The sequence below is a fragment of the Phascolarctos cinereus genome, unplaced genomic scaffold, assembly GCF_003287225.1.
Source record: "Phascolarctos cinereus isolate Bilbo 61053 unplaced genomic scaffold, phaCin_HiC Scaffold_726;HRSCAF=1367, whole genome shotgun sequence".
NCBI classification, from domain to species: domain Eukaryota; kingdom Metazoa; phylum Chordata; class Mammalia; order Diprotodontia; family Phascolarctidae; genus Phascolarctos; species Phascolarctos cinereus.
This window is the reverse complement of record NW_027556098.1, coordinates 420,409,294-420,431,533: the sequence shown is the minus strand read 5'-3', so window position 1 is coordinate 420,431,533 and position 22,240 is coordinate 420,409,294. Positions and strand designations below refer to the sequence as shown.

General features: G+C 50.9%; 3 protein-coding genes across 3 annotated transcripts; 1 reads left to right on the top strand and 2 right to left on the bottom strand.

Moving 5' to 3' along the window:
• Positions 1-9,782: 9,782 nt before the first annotated feature.
• LOC110219857 (immunoglobulin alpha Fc receptor-like) lies at positions 9,783-12,392 on the top strand. The gene is made up of 6 exons (XM_078146267.1): positions 9,783-9,978; positions 11,270-11,392; positions 11,485-11,527; positions 11,632-11,669; positions 11,760-11,811; positions 11,951-12,392. The coding sequence occupies exons 1-6, from the start codon at positions 9,783-9,785 to the stop codon at positions 11,979-11,981; spliced, it is 483 nt and encodes a 160-aa protein (XP_078002393.1). The 3' UTR covers positions 11,982-12,392.
• A 1,045-nt stretch (positions 12,393-13,437) lies between these two features.
• On the bottom strand, positions 13,438-14,977 carry RPS9 (ribosomal protein S9). Its single transcript, XM_021003702.2, has 5 exons — positions 14,870-14,977; positions 14,512-14,638; positions 14,267-14,389; positions 13,947-14,133; positions 13,438-13,657 (listed from the first exon to the last, which is right to left on the bottom strand). The coding sequence occupies exons 2-5, from the start codon at positions 14,606-14,608 to the stop codon at positions 13,480-13,482; spliced, it is 585 nt and encodes a 194-aa protein (XP_020859361.1). The 5' UTR covers positions 14,609-14,638; positions 14,870-14,977; the 3' UTR covers positions 13,438-13,479.
• A 2,856-nt stretch (positions 14,978-17,833) lies between these two features.
• On the bottom strand, positions 17,834-21,747 carry TSEN34 (tRNA splicing endonuclease subunit 34). The gene is given in 4 exon segments (XM_021003700.2): positions 17,834-19,720; positions 20,539-20,839; positions 20,841-21,005; positions 21,166-21,747. Coding segments are annotated over 4 exon segments (897 nt in total). The 5' UTR covers positions 21,409-21,747; the 3' UTR covers positions 17,834-19,532.
• Between the last annotated feature and the right edge of the window lie 493 nt (positions 21,748-22,240).

The following is a 22,240-nucleotide window of genomic DNA, read 5'->3' as shown; positions in this document are numbered from 1 at the left end:
GTCCTCCTGGGAAGCAGGGAGGCCTGTCTGGGGAGAGGACCTGGGGGACAAGAAGGCCTGAGCCCCAAACACGCCAGGAGGAAGGCCTGGGGGCCGGGGCTGGCACAGGGGCAGCTTCCAGCCATCTGGCCTTGCGGCAGACACGCAGGCACCAGCAGGAGGGGGCCTTGGGGAAGAGAGGCTGGGGGACCGATGTGCAACCACGCCGTCTTTGCAGAGGGGCCATGACAGATCACTGAAATCCCTCAGGGTCTCAGCCTCTCTTGGAAAGTGGGGGTGCCATTGTCAGCCCTCCCTAGTTCCCAGGACTGTGGAAAGGAAAACATTGTGTACAGAATGAGAGGCAGCTGCGGGGATTCTGGGGAAATGGCGGAGTAGGTCACAAAATTCCAAGCTCTCCTGATTTCCTCCACAAACAAGACAAAATAGCGTCTCAGGGTCAACGTAGAGCTGCAAAAGTAAAGAAGAGTTGGGGCAGAGCAGCGTCCTCCTAGGACGACCAAAGGACAGCCAAGGAGGGACCCTGAGGGAGGAGGCTGCGCCTGAGTACAGCAAGCAACCAACTCTGGGGGGCAGCTGGGCTGGCTGCTGGGAGTGCTCACCTCACAGACGGCATGGTAGTCAGACATCTGCCCAGGCGAAGACTGAAAGACCCTCTGCTGCCCACCAGCATGTGACCAGAGAGTGCAGGAGCAGTGGGCAGCGGGCTGTGGAGTTCTTGGTTTGGGTTCCAGGCCAGAGGGGAGAATGGAAGGTTTCAGCCCCTGGATGATCCTCAGGGAGCAAAGGCATTTCCAGCATAGTGTGCAGGGGGGCCCTGGCTGTGGCTTGGAGAGCAAAGGAGTGCTGAGGCTGGCTCTGGGCGAACCTCAAAAATTAATAGCAAGAAGGACCCAAGACCAGAGGCACCATCCTCCACACTAGAGGGGATTACAACAAAGAGCTGCTAAAAATGGTAAATAAAAGTGAGCCAGCAAACGGGAAAGAACCCAGCCATAGTCAGCTACTATGGGAATAAAGAAGACCAGGGTTTGTTTTCAGGGGAGGATACCGAAGCAAAAAAAAAAAGGCTCTCCAGCCCCCCAAAAAATGGCAAGTGGCTACCTGCCCACAAAGAGGTCCAGGAAGAACTTAAAAAGGACTTGAGAAAAATCAAATAAGAGATGGAGGACAAATTAGAAAAAAAAAATAAGAACAATCCAAGAAAACCAAGAAAATTATGAAAAGTCAACCAACTGGAAAAGGAGGTCCAGAATCTTAATCAAGAAGACGACTCCTTGAAAACTAGAATTGGGCGAGAGGAAGCAAATGACGTTCTATCAAGAAATAATAAAACACTTCCGTGTCACCACTGTTATTCAATATGGTGCTAGAAACATTAGCTTTAGCAATGAGACAAGAAAAAGAAATCGAAGGCATTAGAACAGGCAAATTAGAAACAAAGCTATCACTCTTTGCAGATGATATGACGGTATATACTCAGAGAATCCTAGAGAGTCAAGCAATAATGACTTGAAATAATAAACAAATTTACAAAGTTACAGTACATAAAATAAATTCACACAAATCATCAGCATTTCTATATAGTACTAACAAAGCCCAATAGCAAGAGATAGAAAGACAAATTCCATTTGAAGTTACTATAGACCTTATAAAATATTTGTGAGTCTACCTGCAGAAACAAACTCAGGAACTATATAAACACAATTACAAAACACTTTTCACACAAATAAGTCAAATCTAGATAATTAGAAAAATATCAGTTGGTCATGGGTAGGCCAAGGTAAAATAATAAAAATGACAATTCTACCTCAATTAATTAACTTATTCAGTGGCATACCAAACTACAAAAAAAATTATTTTATAGAGCTAAAAAAAGCAATACTAAAATCCACCTGGAAGAACAAAATGTCCAGAATATCAAGGGAATTATTAAAAAGAAATGCAAGGGAAGGTGGCCTAGCTGTACCAAATCTTAAACTGCATTATAAAGCAGCAATCATCAAAACTACTTGGTACTGGGGGCCCCTAGGTGGCGCAGTAGATAAAGTACTGGCCCTAGAGTCAGGAAGACCTGAGTTCAAATCCAGCCTCAGACACTTGACACTTCCTAGCTGTGTGACCCTGGGCAAGTCACTTAGCCCTGATGGCCTCACCCAAAAAAACAAAAAAACTGCTTGGTACTGGATAAGAAATAGAGTGATGGGATCAGAGGAATAAGTTAGGCATGCAAGACACAACAGTCAATGACTATAGTAATCTATTATTTGATAAATCCAAAGACTCCAGCCTCTGGGATAAGAAATCATTATTTAGCAAAAACTGCTGGGAAAATTGGAAAACAGTACAGCAGAAACTAGGCGTAGACCAGCATCGTACACTCTATATCAAGATAAAGTCAAAATGGATACACGATTTCGATTTAAAGACTGATACTATAAGCAAACTAGGAGAGCAAGGAATAGTTTACCTATCAGATCTATGGAGAAGGGAAGAATTTGTGACCAAATAAGAGACATAGAACATTACAAAATGGAGGACTTTGATGGCATTAAATTAAAAAGGTTTTGCACAAACAAAGCCAATGTAACCAAAATTAGAGGGGAAGCAGAAAATTGGGAAATAATTTTTATACCCAGTGTCTCTGATAAAGGCTTCATTTCTAAAATATATAGAGAACTGAGTTGAATTTATAAGAATATAAGTCATTCCCCAATTGATGAATGGTCAAAGGATATGAACAGGCAGTTTTCAGAAGAAATTAAAGCCTTCTATAGTCATATAAAAAAAATGCTCTAAATCACTATTGATTAGAGAAATGCAAATCGAAACAACTCTGAGGTACCACATCACACCTATCAAGTTGGCTAACATGACAAAACAGGAAAATGATAAATGTTGAAGATGTGGGGAAATTGGAACACTGATGCATTGTCAGTGGAGTTGTAAACTGATCCACCCATTCTGTAGAACAATTTGGAACTGTGCCCAAAGGGCTATAAAATTATGCATCTTCTTTGATCCAGCAATAGCCCTTCTAAGGCTGTATCTCAAAGAGATCAGAAAAACAGGAAAAAGACCCACATGCACAAAAATATTTATAGCAGCTCTTTTTGTGGTGGCAAAGAATTGGAAATTGAGGGGATGACCATCAGTTGGGAAATGGCTAAACAAGTTGTGGTACATGAATGTAATGGAATACTATTGTGCTCTAAGAAATGATGAGCAAGTGGACTTCATGAAAATCTGGAAAGACTTACATGAACTGTTGCTAAGAGAAATGAGCAGAACTTAGTTCTTCTCAGCAATGGAAGAATCTAAGACAACTCCAGAACATTCATGATGGAAAATGCTATCCGCACACAGAGAAAGAAATATGGAGTCTGAATGCAGACAGAAGCATACCATCTGCTCTCCTTTTCTTTTGTTGTTTTGGTTTTGTTTTGTTTCTTCTTTCTCATGGTTCCTCCCATTAGTTCTAATTCTTCTTTACATCATGACTAATGTGAAAATATGCTTCATATGAATGTATAAGTAGAGCCTGTATCAGATTGCATGCTGTCTTGCAGTAATACAAAAAATAAAGAAAGAAAGAAAATTGCCCTGAAGTTTTAGAACAAGAGGGGAAAGTAAATATAGAAAAAATCCACTGGTCACCACCTAAAAGAGTTCCCAGGATGAAACACTATAGGAATATCATAGCCAAATTAAAAAAAAAAAACCCAGATTAAGGAAAAAAATATTATGAACAACAAGAAAAAAACAATTCAAATACTGCAGAGCCATAAGTAGAATCACACAAGACCTAGCAGTGGCGACACTAAAAGACCACAGGTCTTGGAACACTATATATTGAAGAGCAAAATAACTGAGGTTGCAGCCAAAAATATCCTAGCCAGGAAAGTTAAGTATAATCTGACCAAGAAAAAAAAAAAAGGATATTCAATGAACTGACAGACTCTCACAATTTTGTTGCAAAAAGACCTGAACTTACTAGAAAATTTGACATACAAGATCCAAGAGAAATATAAGGTAAACATCAAAGACCAGTTAAAAGGGATTCAATTAAGGATAAACTGTTTACTATTTGTACATGGAAATGTAAACCACATGCTTAAGACTGTCATTAGTACTACCACGCAGCTCTTTCTGTGGTGGCAAAGAATTGGAAATTGAGAGGATACCCATTAATTGGGGAATGGCTGAACAAGTTGTGGCATATGGAATACTACTGTGCTGTAAGAAATGATGAGCAGGCAGACTTCAGAAAAACCTGGAAAGACTTGTATGGTCTGATGCTGAGTGAATTGAGCAGAACCAGGAGAACATTGTACACAGTAACAACCACATTGTGCGATTACTAATACTGATAGACTTAACCCTTCCCAGCAATACAAGGATCTAAGACATCTCCGAAGGTCTCATGATGGAAAATGCTATCCACACCCAGAGAAAGAACTATGGAGTTTGAATGCAGATTGAAGCAGACTATTTACTATTTTTTTCTTCTGTTGTGTTTTGTTTCCTCTTTCTGGTCGTTCCTCCTATTGGTTCTAATTCTTACTTACAACTTCACTAATGTGAAAATATGTTTAATAGGAATGCATATGTATAGCCTATATCAGATTGCACACCATCTTGGGGAAGGAGTGGGGAGGGAGGGGGAGAAAAATTTAAAACTCAAAAGCTTAGGGAAATGATTGTTGATGAATCAAAATAAATTAATTTAAAAAATGATGAGCAAGCAAACTTCAGAAAAACATGGAAAGACTTGTATAGACTGATGCTGAGTGAAGTGAGCAGAACCAGGAGAATATTATACACAGTAATACCACATTATAAGATAACTGACTTTGATAGACTTGGCTCTTCACAGCAATGCAAGAATCTAAGACAACTCCGAAAGATTCATGACAGAAATTGCTATCCACACCCAGAGAAAGAAATATGGAGTCTGAATGCAAATGGAAACATACTATTTTCTCTCTTTTTGCTTTGTTGTTTCGCTTTATTGCTTCATTCTAGTAGTTCGTCTCATTAGTTCTAATTGTTCTTCATATCATGATTGATGGGAAAATATGCTTAACATGAATGTATATGTAGAGTCTACATCAGATTGTACACTGTCTCGCTGGGGGTGGGGTGGGAAAAAAGTGGAAGGGGGAGAAAATTTAAAACTCAAAATCTTATGGAAGTGAATGTTGGAAACTAAAAATAAATAAATTTAAATTAGAAAAAGACAAAGAAAAAAAGACTATTATTAGTAATTGTGTAGTTGGGGGGAAATGGGGGAAGAGCTGAGTATGATATGGTGATTCTAAAAAGCAAAATTGTGTAGGAAAAGGTAAAAAAAAAACAATCATCTCATACAAATGAAACATGAGAGGAAGAACTGATACAGAGGAATCAGGTGTTGGTGGAGGGCTGGTAGTGCTGGAATCTTACTCTCACCAAATCTGGGTTAAAGAGGGAATAACATATACATCTAGAAGGTTATAAAAGTGTTCTAAATTTATACAGAAAAAAGAGAGTGAGGGAACAGAATGAGAGGGTAGAGAAGGGTGCACAGATTAAGATTTAGGAGGGTGGAGGAAGAAGAAAAGGGAGGGGCCCTTAGAGGAGTGGGTAGAGCAAGGAAAAGGTGGGTAATGGGAGAGGATAAGGGAGCGAGTCTTTAAAAGAGTGTGGAATAGGGAGGTAGTGGTTAGAAGTAAACTAGAGGAGGGATAAAGTAAAAAGAAAGACTGAGGGCAATAGTGAGAAAAAATAGGATGGAGGGAAATACACAAATAGTAATTATAACTTTGAATGTGAATGGGATGAATTCACCCTTAAAAAGGAAAGGGGTAACAGAATGGATTAAAAATCAGAATCCAACAATATGCTGCTTAACACGAAACACATTTAAAAATGAGAGATACACACATTTAAAATAAAAGGCTGGAGAAGAATGTATTATCCCTCAGCCAATGCAGAAAAAGCTGGGGTAGCAATCATGATGTCAAACAAAGTCAAAGCTAAAATAGATTTCTTTAAAAGAGATAAACAGAGAAACTACATTATAATAAAAGGCACCATAGATAGTGAAGCAATATCAATACTAAACTTATATGCACCAAATACCATACCATCTAAATTTTCCAAAGAAAAGTTAATTGAATGATAATTGGAAATAGATAGTAGTACCATAATAGTGGGGGACTTTTATCTTTCCCTCTCAGAACTAGACAAATCTAAAAAAAAAAAACTAAAACAAAGAAGTTAAGGAAGTGAATAGAATTTTAGATGAGCTAGATATGATAGATATCTAGAGAGAAATGAATGGGAATAGGAAGGAATACACTTTTTTCTCAGTGGTACATGGTACCTTTACAAAGACTGACCATATATTAAGGCACAGAAATTTTATAGCTAAAATCAGAAATATGAAATACTTCTTTTAGAGACCACAATGCAATAAAAATCATATTTAATAAGGGAAACATAGAAAAAACTAATTGGAGAATTTGCAACTTAATCTTAAAGAATGTAGGGGTTAAAGAATAACAGAAGCAATCAGTAATTTCATTTTAAAGAAAATGGCAATAATGAAACAACATATCAAAACCTATGGAAAATAGCAAAAGCAGTAATCAGAGGAAAATTTATATCTCTAAGTGCTTATATCAATAAAACAAAGAAAGAGGAGACCGATGAATTGGGTATGCAATTAAAAAAACTAGAAAAAGAACAAATTAAAAATCCCCAATTAAATACTAATTTGGAAATCTTAAAAATCAAAGGTGAAGTTAATAAAATTGAGTGTAAGAAAACCATTGAATTAATAAATAAACTGGGAGTTGGTATTATGAAAAAATCAATAAAATAGATAAACCATTGGTCAATATGATTTTTAAAAAGAAGGAAACCAAATGACCAGTACCAAAAATGAAAAGCATAAATATACCACTAAAGAAGATGAAATCAAAGCAATATTTTATCCAATTAAATACCAATAAATTTAACAATTTAATTTAAGGAGGATGGAAAAATATTTACAAATATACAAACTGCTCAGATTAACAGAAAAGGAAATAGAATACCTAAATAGATCTATTTTAGAAAAAGAAATTGAACTGGCCATAAATGAGCTTCCTAAGAAAAAAAGCACCAACACCAGACAGATTTACAAGCGAATTTGGTGAAACGTTTAAAGACCAAATAATTCTAATATTAAATAAATTATTTTGAATATTAGGCAAAGAAGGATTCCTACCAAATTCCTTTTATGAAACAAATATGATACTGATACCTAAAACAAGAAACGTAAAAACAGTGAAAGAAAATTGTAGACCAATTTCATTAATGAATATGGATACAAAAATCCTAAGTAAAAGATTAGTTAAAAGATTACAACGTATTACAAATATTATACATTATGACCAAGCAGGATTCATGCCAGAAATGGAGTGATGATTTAGAATAAGGACAACTATTAACATAATTGATTATATCAATCATAAAAGTAACCAAAAATACAATATCAATAGATGCAGAAAAAGCATTTGATAAAGTACAACACTCATTTCTATCAAGAACCCTTCAAAGTAGAGGCATAAATGGACTTTTCATTAAATTGATAAGAAGTATTTATCTAAAACCATCAGTAATCACTGTTTGTAATGGGGATAAACTGGAGGCCTTCCCAGTAAGATCAGATGTGAAACAAGGATGCCCACTGTCACCAATATTATTCAGTATTATATTGGAGGCAGGCAGCTAGATGGCGCAGTGGTTAGAGCACCGGCCTTGGAGTCAGGAGGACTTGAGTTCAAATCTGGCCTCATACACTTAACACACTAGCTGTTTGACTCTGGGCACGTCACTTAACCTCAACTGCCTCACCCCCCCAAAAAAAAAAATATATATATATATATATATACACGTATATATTATATTGGAAATCCTAGCTACAGCAATAAGAGAAGAAAAAGAAATAGAAGGAATCAGAATAGGGAATGATTTTGCAGATGATATGATACATACGGAGAGAATTTGGAGCTGAATACAAAAATGAAATTGAATCTTTACAAATTTTAAAGTGAAATGAACAGAAATCTCAGCTCCTGCAAGAAGCCTTTTCCTCTCCCCCTTAATGCTAGTGACTTTGCTCTGAGATCATCTCCAGCTGATTCCATCTATACCTTGTTTGCATGGGGTCTCCCCCATGAGACAGTAACCTCCTTGTGGGCAGGGACTGTCTTTTTTGCCTTTCTCTCAATCCCCACAGCTTAGCACAGTGACTGGAACACAGTAGAGCTCAATAAATATTTCTTGGTTGGTTGATTTGGGGAAGCAGAGAGTCTTAAACACAGAAGATGCTTTGACCTCCTGTCCATTGAATAGAAGGAGAAATCAATGTCCACAGAAGGGCAAGGACTGGGCCAAATCTCAAACTGAGCCTCCCAGCCTCCCCTGCTGAGAAATCCAGCCCACTCCCATGGATGGAGTGCCAACCACAAGGAGGAAGGAGTCCCCCCTCTCCCCAGCAGCTGCAGGGGATTGGGGAAATCGGAGCAAGACCAGCCCTGACCACACCCTGTGCTAATGACTACTAAGCAGCTCATGTGTCCACCCTGTCACCAGCCCCTGGGCCACCATGGCCCCCACACTCTCTGCCCTGCTCTGCTTCGGTAAGTCCTAGGAAGTGGGAGGGCCACGGCCTTCAGGAGGGAGACTCAAAGCTAGAAGGAATCTGGAAATCACTGCCCAGACCCTTACTCCCCCATTTCACAGAGCAGGGAATGAAGGCCCTATGAGAAGGGGCACACCCAGGACAGTAGCCAAGGTCTCCTGGTATCTGGCTGTCCCCTCTGCATGCAGCCCCCAGGCAGGGACTCTGGGTCCTCCTTCCCTTGTCCCTCTGGGTTGGTGACAAGGATTGGGGTTCTGGGACTGAGAGCCAAGTCTAACCCAGAGCCTCTCCTACAGGGCTACGTCTGTGCTGGGGCATCTGGGCACAAGAGGGTGAGTCCTTTCCCCAAACGCCTCCTGCCCCTGCTACCTGCTCAGCATTGAGAGCTGTCCCCAGCCAGGGGCAGCCAGGGGCAGTGGAAGATGGGGCTCTGGGCAAGTGGGATGATTCTGGGAGGGGACCTAGGACTGAGACTTGGGAAGCAGGGGCTGAGGGGGACCCTCTGGGCTCTGATTCTCTTCCAGGAGTATTGCCCAGACCCTCCCTCAGGGATGAGCCAGGCCTGCTGATCCCTGAGAGGAAGCCTGTGTCCCTCTGGTGTGAAGAGGCCCCTGGGGATGTTTGGTACTATCTGAAGAAGGGAGATTATCAGTACATGGAAAAGTCTGCAGCTGGGAGGGTGGCCCAGTTCCTCATCTCTCACGTGGCAGCAGACACTGGAGGGAGGTACCAATGTCTCTACCAGACCCAATCATCGTGGTCAGAGGCCAGTGACTAGCTGGAGCTGAGGGTGACAGGTGAGAGGAGACCCCTCCCCCCTCAGCACCAGCCTCAGACTCTGGCCTGAGCCAAGGCTGGCTCTGGGGCCCCTGCATCCCCAAAGCCCTGCAGCCCCTGGCTCCCCTGAAGCCAGACTGCTGCTCTGTCCCTCTCCCAGCTCCAGCCTGGGCACAGGGAGGGGAGGAATGTCCTTGTTCTAACTCCAGGTTCTCCTTCACCTCCTTCCCCAGGCCCCTATGACCCACCCTCCCTCTCAGCCCTGCCCAGCTCCATGGTGGTCTCAGGACACAATGTGACCCGGTAGTGTCAGTCAGAGGTGCGGAATGACATGCATGCCCTGTACAAGGATGGAGAACAGATCACCCAAGGCAGGGCCCAGCCCCACAGAAGGGGGTCTCTGGCCAACTTCTCCATCCCTGCTGTGAATGCTACTCACAGAGGGACTAACCAATGCTACACCTTTCATAGCTACCACCCTTATGAGTGGTCAGCCCCCAGCAACGCCCTGGTACTCAGGGTCACAGGTGAGGGAGCCCCAGCCCCACCCCGTGCCTCCTATCCCTCCTAAGCTCCTTCGCTGGCCCTGGGGCACCTCCCTACCTCCTCAGGGACCTGCCCAGGGGACCACAGGGGCCAGGAGGTCTGGGAAAGAGGAGGCTCAGAAGGAGGGGATGGAGAGCCTAGGCCATGGGTCCTGCACAGAGAATGCAGACAGTCAGGCCTCTCCTCCCTGGCCCCTCTAGATCCATTCTGCTCTGTGATCAAAGGCCCCGGTCCAATGATATTCTCCTGCTTATGTGCCTGCAGGGCACGGGGTGGGGTGAGCACCTGGAGGAGGGCAGGGGGCTGCCAAGGTGGCAACTGCAGGGGTTCTCTCTCCTCTCCTAGGAAGCCCCAGGCTCTACCGTCCTCCCTGCCTTTGGATAGCCAGAGTCTCAGTGCACACAGGAAGGCAGGAGGACTCTTGCCCCTCTCACCATCCAGGCTCCCATTTGACAGATGGGAAAGTGAGTCCCAGAGAGGGCAGGGGCTTACCCCCCGACTTCCAGACCCCCCAAGCAGCTCTGAGTTTCCCCTGGGTACACGGTCTTCAGCGAGTCACTGAAGGATTTCCCTTGTAGGTCAGACAAAGGCAGGAGACTGGGCTTGCAGTCAGGGTCTAGGATTCCCTCTGCTCTGATTCCCCTTCTCCCACCTCTGGACCTTTACCCAAGCTGCATCCCACCCCTGGCATTCGCTCCCAAGGCTCACCTCCTAGGTGATGTCTTTCTTGAAATCCTCCTTTACTCACTCAACATGTGCTCTAGGTGCTGCTGTTACTCCAATTTTACTAATGAAGAAGCTGAGGCAGAGGTTAAGCGACACAGCTAGGAAGGGCTGGAGCCTGGATTGGAACTCAGATCTTCCAGCCTCCAAGCTCTATGCACTGAGCCAGCTGTGGAGGGGCCCAGGCTGGGGCTGCCTTCATTCCCCACCTTGGCCTTTCTCCTGGGTGGCCCCCTTCTCTCCTTCCTCCCCCCCACCCCCACCCCAGCACTTCAAAAATGCTTGTCTTTCTAAAGTCCAGGGTTGATCCTGCCTGGACTCGTTTGTGCAGGATTACAGGATTACAGCCAGGAGAACGCAAGCCCACACAGGGCAGGCTTGCCTTTCTGTTTTGTCTCTGCATCCCATGGGCCTACCCCAGCACAAGGCCAGGCCCTTGGGGGAGGGGAGGGGGCTTAATCCAAATGTGTAGGACTGAATTAATGGATGTGCCTTGGCCTCCCCAAGGACCAGGACAGTGTTAACTCTGCCCACTCTCCCCTTGGCCTTCATCCTCAGCTTCCCCCGATCTCACAGCAGGCAACCTGCCAGGCATCTCAGCATTTCTCATTCTGCTCTCCCTCTTCCTCCTCCTCCTCCACCGTCGGCACCGTTGGCATCAGTTCAGACTCAGTGAGTTCTTGGGGCTGGGCGCCACCTGGGCTGAGGGCCCGATGGGGCATGAGCTGAGACCCACTAAACCCTGACTCTCCCTCTCCTTACAGGGAATGGGGGCAGAGAGGCAGAAGTCAGGAAGACCACCAGGAGGTAGGGCCCCAGACACACCCTGACTCCCCCTAGACCCTCCCCCAGCACACCTGCTCATCGCCCCAGACCTTCCCCTCAACTTTCTGTGCCTTCTTGTTCCCCAGCTCTGACCCAGCTGGGACCTCCCTGGAGGAGAACTCGTGTGAGTGAGAAGCGCAGGGGCAGGGGGGCCTGGGGTGGCAGAGGGAAGAGCCTGATCCTGGCCCCTCATGCCTTCTCCTCTTGCCTCCAGATGCTGCTGTGAATGATGACAGACAGAGGAGGCCAGACAAGAGAACACTGCTGTGAGTCACACATCTCCCCTGGAGGGAACAGGGAAGAGAGGCTTCCCCAAGGCCCAACACAGCTGGGAGGGTTCAGGGTCCTTTCCCCTCCTCAGCCCTCCTGTACCATGTCCCACTCCATCCCTTCATCTCCTGCCAGGCTCCCAAAAGGGAAGACCCTCAGGAAGTGACCTACACCCAGCTGAACCCCAACAGCTTCAAGGCTGGGGCCAAGAACTCTCCTCCCTCAGGACCTGTGGGGCCCAGCCTCTATGCTGCCCTGCTCAGCCTGCACCCAGGGGACCCCAAGTCTGCCTGTGAGAAAGCTGAAGCCTCAGGACACCTGAACTACGGGATGGATGACCCCAGCTGAGCAACGTTGGCCCATAGATTGATTTTGGCCTTTCTTTGTACTCTCATCCCTCAGCTTAGCCAGGGACAGTGAATAAAAGCCATTTATCCATCACCTCCAGTGTGCCAAGCGCTGGAGGCAGAGTAGAGATCTCCCATTCTGGGCAGGTGGAGACAACAGGCAGGGAAGACCCCCTCCTCATCTCAAATGTCATTTCCACAATAAACATCTCCCTGTCTGATACACAACCATTTACTGGGCCAAGGACCTGATCAGCAGGAACCGTCTTGCTCAGAGTGCTGGGCAAGTTCAAATGTGGCTTCAGACACCAGCTGTGTGACCCTGAACAAGTCACTTAACCCTTCAGACTCAGTTTCCCCATTTGTCCAATGCAGACAAGTGTGAAGCCCTCTGTGCAGTGCCTAGCACAGAGTAGGTATAACATAAACGCAAGATAACTTTGGGGCAGTGGGGAGCGGCAGGGGGGTCTTCAATAGTGTGGCCGCACTCCCCAGTACTCTGCAGGAATGATGGCTAAGGGCAATGGGCTGGAAGCGTTGCTATTCCCAAGGCTCCTGGGGAAGTCTCTCCCTTCAGCCTCCAAAGTGATTTTCCTAAAGCAGATGCGTTCCTGTCATGCCCCTACTAAACGAACTGCCAAGGACTCCCTGAGCCTCTGGGATCCATACAAACGGGGCCCTTCCTAGCCCCCTCCTCTGCCTTCTCACACCTCCCACTCCCCGTAAACCTGGGAAGCCTCTCAGGCTCCCGGTCTTCTCCGGACAGTCCTGCCCCTCTCCCACTCCTCTTCATTCCAACACCTTTTATTTCCTATTTATCCTGTATTTGCACATAGTTTCTCCCAGCAGAGCGTAAGCTTTCCGAGGCCTCTTTCTGTACCCTTAGCATGGCCTCTGGGGTAACAGGGGCCCAGGTTGCAGAAGTGGCTTGGCCAGCCCTTCCAGAGGTTGGACGTCCAACCTCCGACCCCAGGACCTCACGGGTGGCCAGAACGACCTGCTGGGGCCACTCCCAGAGTAGCTGTTGCTGGTGCCCACTGGGTCCCTTTCTTCAGATTTCTCCCCTCCAGAGACGGCTGTAAGGGGCAGACCCAGTAGCCTGGAGAATGGCCAGGCCTCTCTGTGGCCCCGGTTTGACTTGCCTGCCCTGGACTCAGCAGAAGCCTTTGCCTCGGCCATGCCGGCAGCCACCCGTCCCCCGCCATCTCCCTCTGGGCCAGGGAAGGACCTGGATCAGCCTCAGGACCCTCTTGAGGACAGACAAATGGCCGCGTCACAAGTTAAAGAGCTTTATTCCAAAGGGGAGTGGCGTTGCATTTAATCTTCCTCCTCATCATCCCCGGTGCCCGCCCCTCCCTGGCCCTTCTTGGCATTCTTCCTCTTGACCCTGCCAGCCCGGCCGCCCCCGTAGGGTGAGCGCAGGGAAAAGTCGATGTGCTTCTGGGAGTCGAGGCGCACGATGAAGGAGGGGATGTTCACCACCTGCTTTCGCACCCTGCAAGGAAGGAGAGCTGGGGGGTCAGCAAGGATCACACGGAGGCTCGTGCACGTTCTCCAGGGCAGGACCCCCTCCTCCCTCCCAGCACGGCCCCCTCACCTCGGCCGCCTGGCACAGAGCACCTTCACAAGGTGTACGGCTGAGCCGCAGTGAGCCTTGCGCAGGACTTGGGGAGGGGGCTGCCGGCCCCCGTCCCACACTAACACGTGGCAGCTGCAGCCCGGCCCTCGGACTCAGCCGGGGGCGTTACCCGCAGCAGCTGCGGGGGGGAGGGGCGTGGCCGCACCTGATGTGCCTCTGGCGGATGAGCACGCGCGCGTGGTGGATGGACTTGGCCAAGCCCAGCTTGAAGACCTGAGTCTGCAGGCGCCGCTCCAGGAAGTCCTCGATCTTCAGGCCCAGGATGTAGTCCAGCTTCATCTTGCCCTCGTCCAGGACGCCGATGCGCACCAGGCGCCGCAGCAGGGCATTGCCTGGGGGAGGGGGGGTGTGCAGGGGTTAGGGAGCCTCCCCTCCCCCACTTTCCAGACGCCCTAGAACAAGCTAGGGGAGAGATTTGCGGCGCCAGCCCCTCCCCCCTCCCCGGGTCCCGCCCGGCCCGGCCACCTTCAAAGAGCCGCCGCGGGTCCTTCTCGTCCAGCGTGAGCAGCTCCCGCGCCGCCTTGCGGATCTTGGCCAGCGTGAACTTGACCCGCCACACCTCGCGCTTGTTGCGGAGCCCGTACTCACCTGGGAGGAGAAGGAGGAGGAGGAGGAGCGGAGCACGTGGGTGGAAGCACCCAACGGGCCGCGCGCCCTCCCGGCCGCCATAGCCCCCCACCCCCACCCCTCCTCCGCTGCCGGACGCTGACCGATCAGCTTCAGCTCCTGGTCCAGCCGCGACTTCTCAAAGGGCCGCCGCGGCGTCACGTACGTCTTCCGACACACCCAGCTCCTGGCGACCGGCATCTTGGCCTACCGGGACGGTCTGGCTCGCACCTGCGCGTGGGGGAGACAGACACGCGGGCTCGGCAAGGGCGCTGCGGCGCCTGCGCGGGGCCCGGGAGCGGGGGAGGGGAACAGCCCGGAGACCGGAACGAGCACATGCGGACAAACAAGAAAAGGGGCGAAGCCGCGCTCCTGCGGCTGCGCGGGGAGCGAGCGTCCGGGGCCGCCGCGGAGAGCTCCGAGCCCGTCCCCCTCCCTCCCTCCCTCTCTCTGTGAACTCACCTCCTGCAGGCTTCACAACTGGCCGGGAAAGGACCCTACGCCTCGACGTGCGGCCCTTATACCGCCGGGGGGGGCGGTGCTCGTAACGTCAGCGCGCTGCGCGGCGCCCGCCAATCGGAAGCGAGCCGCCGGGTGAGGCGGGGCCGGCTCCGAGCTGAGTTCCGGTCCCGCTCCGGGCGCTGGGCCGACCTCTCTTAAGTCCGCGTTTCCTACGTCCGAGCCGTCTAGTCAGCTCTTCTCTGACCGGGAATGCGGTTGGGCTAGATGATCACCTCCTGGGATGGGGAGCTCGCTACCTTTCACTTTGGGACAGGAAGTTCGTGGTTAGGGAGTTCACACGGACAGGCAAACGCAGTTGGCGTCTTCGCACCTGCCCCCCAAGACGGAAGGGCAGAAGCGCAGCCCCTACATGGTCATCCTGGGCCTGGGGTGCTCGGACCCCAACCCCAAGGCCGTGCTTCTCCCTGCGGCCTCTCCCAGCCCAACAGTCCCTGAGCGCCCGGCAACACTCATCCCTCCCCCGGGGCAGTTACAGACGCCCCTGCACGAGTCGTTAGTTGGGACTGGCTTTCCGTCTACACCCGCCGTGTAGCCTAGACTTGGGACACACGTATACCCCTTCCATCCTCTCGTCAAACGAGAGGCGGATTGGTGGCGGACTGGAGCGCCCGGTCGTCCCACACCCCGGGTTACCTTAGTGACGTAGCAGGCCTAAGACCACACCTCCATGTGCGCTCCCCCCCCCCGCTGGTCATTTGCTGAGGAATCTTGGGTAAGGTGCCTGCGCAGTAGGGATGGGGGTGCGTGTTCCTTTAAGAGAGGCCTCTGCTTAGCCACGCCCTTATCCCCTAATCACCCGCTTAGTGGGCCTTGGTCCGTGCTTTACGTCGTTTGTGCTCTATGCGCTTTAGCTGCCCCGCTCCAAGGGTGAAGGTTCCTTAAGAACTTATGCCGCTGAAAAGCCTAACGGTGAACCTTTGCCAGCTTGACTTAAAGGACGCTTGAGTCCGTGAATTCACTCCAGACGGCCCTGAATCCCTCAAACTGCACCCCGGGGCGATGGGGCCGGATAGCCACCACCAGGCCCCCCCCCCACAGAGGGGGGACAGGCCAGAGCCCCGAATTAGGACGGAATGACCCTGTCCCCCCATGGAGGGGCCCCCAGCGAGGGTCAAGGTCCCAGAAGGGCCGCACCACCCGGACCACTGCTCCAGCTTCCACACCAGTGGGTTGGGCAGTGGAGTCTGGAAGAACCGAGTTCAAGCCTCGCCCTCTTGGCCCCGGGACAAATGGCCTCCCGTTAGAGCCTGCAGAGCGGGAGAACCGTGGAGCACCTGCGGATCCGTGATCCTCGTGGAGCTCCAAGTGCTCTCTCAAATCCCTCCTGCGGATTGCACCCAGCCGCTGCTACCCCGGGCCCTACAGCCCCCGACACTGGGAGACGGTCCAGCAGAAACAGACACGATTTTTTGGGCGGAAGCCACGTGAACCAGGCGTCCCGACCACCTGCTCAGCCGCTGCTCCCCAAGGACCAGCCGCTGAAATCTCCCCCCAAGAATGTAAACTCCCTTTACGCTGGCCGGCTGCGTTTTTCTACAGTCAGCCCCTTTCCTCTTTCACTCCTTCAAGTACCAAATAGGGCTTGGCCTGCAATCTGTTGTTGGCCAATCAGTGAGAGCCTGAGTGATTTAGGGCTAAGGCTGGTTTTTAAAAAAGAAAAGTCCAACAGAGACCCATTAAAGACCTTAGCTTCAAGGACCTCCCTGCATCCTGGGCCATCTCCAGTCGTCCTGATTTCTATCCTGCCACTGGACCCAGGCGGCTCCAGAGGAGAAAGTGAAGCGTGACCTTGCACAGCCCTCCCTCCCTCAAATCCAATTCAATTGCATGTTATGGCATCACCTTCCTGATGACATGGGCTTCTCTAAGAACAGCTACAATAAGGCAGCTGTCAGGTCCCACGGCCCCAGCACCTTAAGCCAGCTCCCTAGAGCTGGTCTCCACATCCCCTTGCCAGCTCCTCACAAAAGCTGCCCACATTGGGCACTGTCCTCGGGCCTTGGCTTAACTGTACTGTTCTCACTACAGAGTGGAGGGTGTTCTCCGTGGGCAGAATACCTCAACCAGAGTAAGGCTGTGAGGACAATGAAACCAAACACACGGCCTTGCTTTATGTTTGGAAAAGATCACAGCATGATTCTCTGGACTTCTCAGTAACGTGTGGGTGCACACTCTCTCTCGAGCATACACTCCCACACAGGTAAATGAACAAAATTATCTGCAAAATGATTTGCTTTAAAATAAAGGGAATGCTTTCTTCAACTAAGATATTTACAGTCACTTTCAATAGTCTTTTCATGCATTATTAGTGAATTGTTTAGTCATGACCGACCTTCTGTGACCCCATTTGGGGCTTTCTTGGCAAGGATAATGGAGCAGCTTGCCATTTCCTTCTCCTGCTCATTTTATAGATGAGGAAACTGAGGCAAGCAGGGTGAAATGACTGGCCCAGGGTCACACAGCTATTGTGTCTGAGGTCAAATTTGAACTCAAGAAGACAAGTTTTCCCGATTTCAAGCCCAGTCCTCTATCTACAGCTCTACCTAGCTGCCCAACTATCACAAAAGGAAAGATTTTTTAAAACTTACCACTATCTGGGCAAAGGGGGGTTTTTTGTTTCAGTTTTTAAACTTAGGAAGGATAGTTGGTTTTGGTTTTTTTTTTTTAAACCCTGCCAAGATATTAATACCTAACAGCTAATATTCACATTGTGCTTTACCTGGAGGGAACCTTGGAGGTCATGGAGTCCAAGCCCCTCAGATGGAGAAACTGAGGCCCAGAGAAGGAAAGGGACTTGCCCAAGGTCACAGGGTAGGACGCAGCAGAGACAGGATTTGAATTCCAGTTCTCTCCAAATCCAGCAGTTTTCACTTCTCCCCTTCATGAACTCATTTGACTCCCCCAGCAATCAGCAAACATTTATTAAGCTCCTACTGGGTACCTGGCCCTGGGCTAGGCACCAAGGATATAACTATAAAAACCAAACAATCCCTGCTCTCAAGAAACTTCCATTCTACTGAAGAGAGATGCATATATGGACATATATATATATATACACACACACACACACACACACATACACACCTATATCATATAGCTATATATAAATATACATACACCTACCTATAGTCCATATAAGAAAATAAATACAAGGTGATTTAGGAGGGGGAGGACACTAGCCATTGAGAGGACTAAGAAGGGGTTCACATGGAGGAAAGCCCTGAGCTGAGTGTGGAAGAAAAATGGATTCCAAAAGGCAGGGGCAAAGAGGGGGCCCATTCCAAGCCCCAGGGAAGGTTTTAGGGCAGTACCAGAGGAAGGGCCTGAAGTCTGGCCCCAGGGGTTGCAGCCTGGTAGGGAAGGGCTTTCAGTGACAAAGGAGTTTATCCTGGACCCTAGAAACCAAAATTGGGGACTGAACAGGAGCAAGACATGGTTGGCCAAGCTTTAGAAAGAGCCACCTTGGCAGCTGAGAGGACCCACAGAGTAGGTCATGGATGATGTGAGAAGCTTCCGAGGCCTGGTGTCCATGACTGGCACAGGAAGGGAGTGGGGTGGGGGGAAATGACCAGCCCTGGAGCAGTGTTCAAATCCAGCCTCAGATGCTTTCTAGCTGTAGGACCCTGACCAAGTCATTGTTTACCTCAGTTTCCTCATCTGTAAAATGAGCTGAGGAAGGAAATGCCAAAATGCTCCAAAACCTTTGTCAAGAAAACCCCAAATAGGGTTCTGGGAGAGTGGGACAGGACCAAAATGATGGAACAAGCATCCCGTTCAGCAGGCTGTCTGCTCCAGAAGGACTCTGTGTGCAAACAGGATGGTGAAGGGCCCTGAATCTCTAGCACAGGAAGACAACAATCACAACACAGTATATATGTACACATACATATACAGCACCTGCTATGTGCTGGGCACTGTGCTAAGCCCTTTACAATTATCTTAGCTGATCCTCACAACCACCTTGGGAAGGAGGGGCTAGGATTGTCCCCATTTTACAGATAAGGAAACTGAAGCAGAATGAGGTGAAGTGACCTGCCCAGGGGCACACAGCTAGGCAGCATCTGAGGGGGGGTTAGAACTCAGGTCTCCCCGACTCCCCTCCAGCACTGTAACATTTAGCTGCCTCTGGGATCAAAGTTTCTCCCCAACATAAAGTAACCAGGTAAGTCTCCTCTTGACTTGGAAGGAACTGAGTCATCTTGTTACTTGGAGGAGAGATTAGGCCCCTTCTCTTTGGCAATGGAGAGTCTCCAATTCTGAGCCCAAGCAATCCCCCTGATCACTTTGGTAAAATGAGGATTTCCCACCCACCCCCTCATGCTGCCCCCATTTTAAGGATGAGGAGTCTGAGGCCAGAGGGGAAGACAGACATCTTCGGAATGCTGGAGCTGACTCAGACTTCTGGGAGGGTTTGACCCCCAGGATCGCCACACCACAAAGGCCCTGGCTCATCCAACTCTCCTTCCCCTATCCGAGGGGCTCTCGTTCTCCAGCTGAAATGCACAGGGACACACTAGAGTCCAAAATAATCTAGGACACAGAGGAAGGGCAGAGTCACACAAGCAATCAGGAGCCCAGAGTTCCTTCCCTCTCCCTTCTCTGGTCATGGCAGGCCAGCCCACTGCAGGGAGGTATAGGCCACAGAGCCATCAGGCTGAGGGGAGCAGAGGAGCAAGGTCTTTCGTACGTTCGTCCCAAGACGGCCAGCAGAGACAAGGTCTGGCAGCGGGAGGGAGTCCCCAGGGGCACAGCACTGGGCCACAAAATGGGCATGGAAGCGAAGGGGGTCACCTGGCATCAGGGAGAAGGGAGGAATGAGGCAGGTGAAAGAGACACCCCCGATTTCATCTGCTTTCTCAACCCTCCCTCCACCCCACCCCAACCAACAACGTCACTGACGCAGAGCACAGAGCAGAGCCAACGTGAAGTCTGAAGTTCATTTGGGACAGCTGAGGAAACTGAGGCCCAGAAAAAGAATGAGTCCAGGTTGGGGCATCTAGATGGCATAGTAGATAGAGCACCGGCCCTGGAGTCAGGAGGACCTGAGTTCAAATCTGGCCTCAGACACATAACACTCCCTAGCTGTGTGACTCTAGGCAAGTCACTTAACCCCAATTGCCTCACCCAAAAAAAAAAAAAGAGTCCAAAGGGTCTGAATGAGAGCTGGCAGTAAGGCTTAGGGGGGTGGCCTGGATGAGCTCAGGGATCAGAATCCACTATCTTGGACAGCTGCCATCCAGCTACTGCCTGGAGCCCCCCAGTGAGAGGAGGCCCATTCCTCTTAGCAGCGGCTCTGGCGACATCAATCCCAAATCTGCTTTCCTGCAACTCCTCAACCAACCCCTACCACCCACACACCCGTTTTACACTGGGGGGAAACTGAGGCCCAGAGAAGGTCAGGGCCTTGCTTGAGGTGAAATCGGCAGACCTCTTAGAAAGAGAAGCAAGAGAAGGCGGAGCTGTTGACCACAGGGACTTGTGTGTCTCCCTTCCACACTCCCCCCTCCCCAGTTCAATATATATATCAGACATCGGAGCTAGACACAGAACGTGGGCTACACCTTAAGTGACCATGAGGCAAAGGGGTGGGGTGGGGGAAACCAGCTCACCTGGATAGACCAGAAAGTCACCTCCAAACTTGCCCCCGGAGGTGAGGAAGTAGCCTCTTTCCCACAGGTCCTTGTAGACTTGGTACCTCAGCTCATGGGATGGGTTCCCAGCGTGGGGCCAATCTGGGGATGGATGGTGCCAGTCCAGGGGCCTGGCCCAGGCCGGTCTGGGCCGGGCTGTGGGGAGCTGCACCAGCATTGCAGTCTCTGGGAAAGGGGGCTGCGGCCCTGGTTGGGGAGAGGGAAAGTTAGAGCAAGGGCAGACGCTCCCGGCCCCTCCCCCAAAGGCCCCCCCACCTCACCTCCCTCCTCTCCTTGCTGCTCCTCCCTCGGCCCCGCTGTTTCTTGGCCCGGGCCTCGGCAATGTGCTCCTCCAGGTCCTTCAGACGCCTCCGCCGAGCCTCAGACGCCAGGGCTCGCTGCTCCCGGAATCCCGACTCCTGCTCCCGATGGTAGGCAGCCACAGCCTGGGGAAAGGGGAGAAGGGGGGAAGCTTTCAGCGGAGACTAAGCAGGCAGATGCGCGGGGCTCCACTGCCCGTCCCCTCCCTCTGGTCCCAGGCTCCCCGGCCCCGCGCCCCCTCCCTCTGGTCCCAGGCTCTCCTGCTCCGCGCTCCCCACGCGGTACCTGGGCCTGCTGGCCGGGGTTCGGCCGCGGGGCAGTGACGAGCGTGGCGACGCCGATCTCGGCCAGCAGCCGGGCCTCCTCTGGCAGCAGCAGCAGCGGGAGGCCCAGGCGCGCGTTCTGCCGGGGCCCCCGAGCCAAGCTGCCCACGGGCCGGCCCCCCACGCCTAGTCGCTCCCGCAGCGTCCGCGCCGCCTCGGTGCCCCACACCAGGGCCTGCCCGGCCTTCACCTCCACCAGCAGCATGCAGCCGGCCTGCGCAGCCACTCCAGCTCGGGATCGGGCTCCAGCTCCGGCCCGCCTCCTCCGGGACTGCCGGGGGCCCAAGTGTCCGGAGGCTCCTCCCCCCGCCGCCGCCGCCGCCGGCCCAGCCCCAGCCCCGCCCTTTCAGAGCTCGAGACGCCTGCGGCCCCGCCTTCGTTCCCCGCGCGGTTCAGCAGCCCGGCTCTCAGCGTCACCCCCTCCTTCCCAACGCTCGGGCTTCAGCTCCGCCCCCTTCCCAATGCCCTGTCCTCAGCCCCGCCCCATTTCGAGAGCTCAGACCTCAGCAACGCCCCGTTAGAACCCTCACCCAGCAGGCCCGTCCCTTTCCCAACGCCCCGCCCCTTCCCGAATGCCTCGTCGCCCGACTCCGCCCCCGACAGTGGATCATCCCTTAGCCCCACCCCTTCAGAAGTCAGCGGTCTGAAGGCCCGCCCCCTTTTCACCCCGCTGGGCAGAGCCCCGCCCCTCCCCGCCCCGCCCCCTCCCGTCCAGCCGTGCCAGGCCGGGCTTACCGAGCCCGGGGCTCTCGTTCGGGCGCCTGGGGTTCCACCCCGGATCCGGAAGGGGCGGCCGGCGGCAGGAGGGGGGCGGGCCGGACGGGGCAGGGAGGCTGCCTCAGCTGCTCGGGCCTGGGTCCGAACAGGGTTGCTGGGCTGCAGGTGGGGCAGGGTACCAGGGTGCGGGGCCAGCGACCCCAGGGTGGACAGGGAGGGGCTGGGGTAGGAGAGATGCACTGGACGCTGGGCGCGGGGCATGCACAGGCGCCCCTGGGGATGGGGGAGGGGTGCCCGGAACCTCCTAGGTGGGGGAAAGG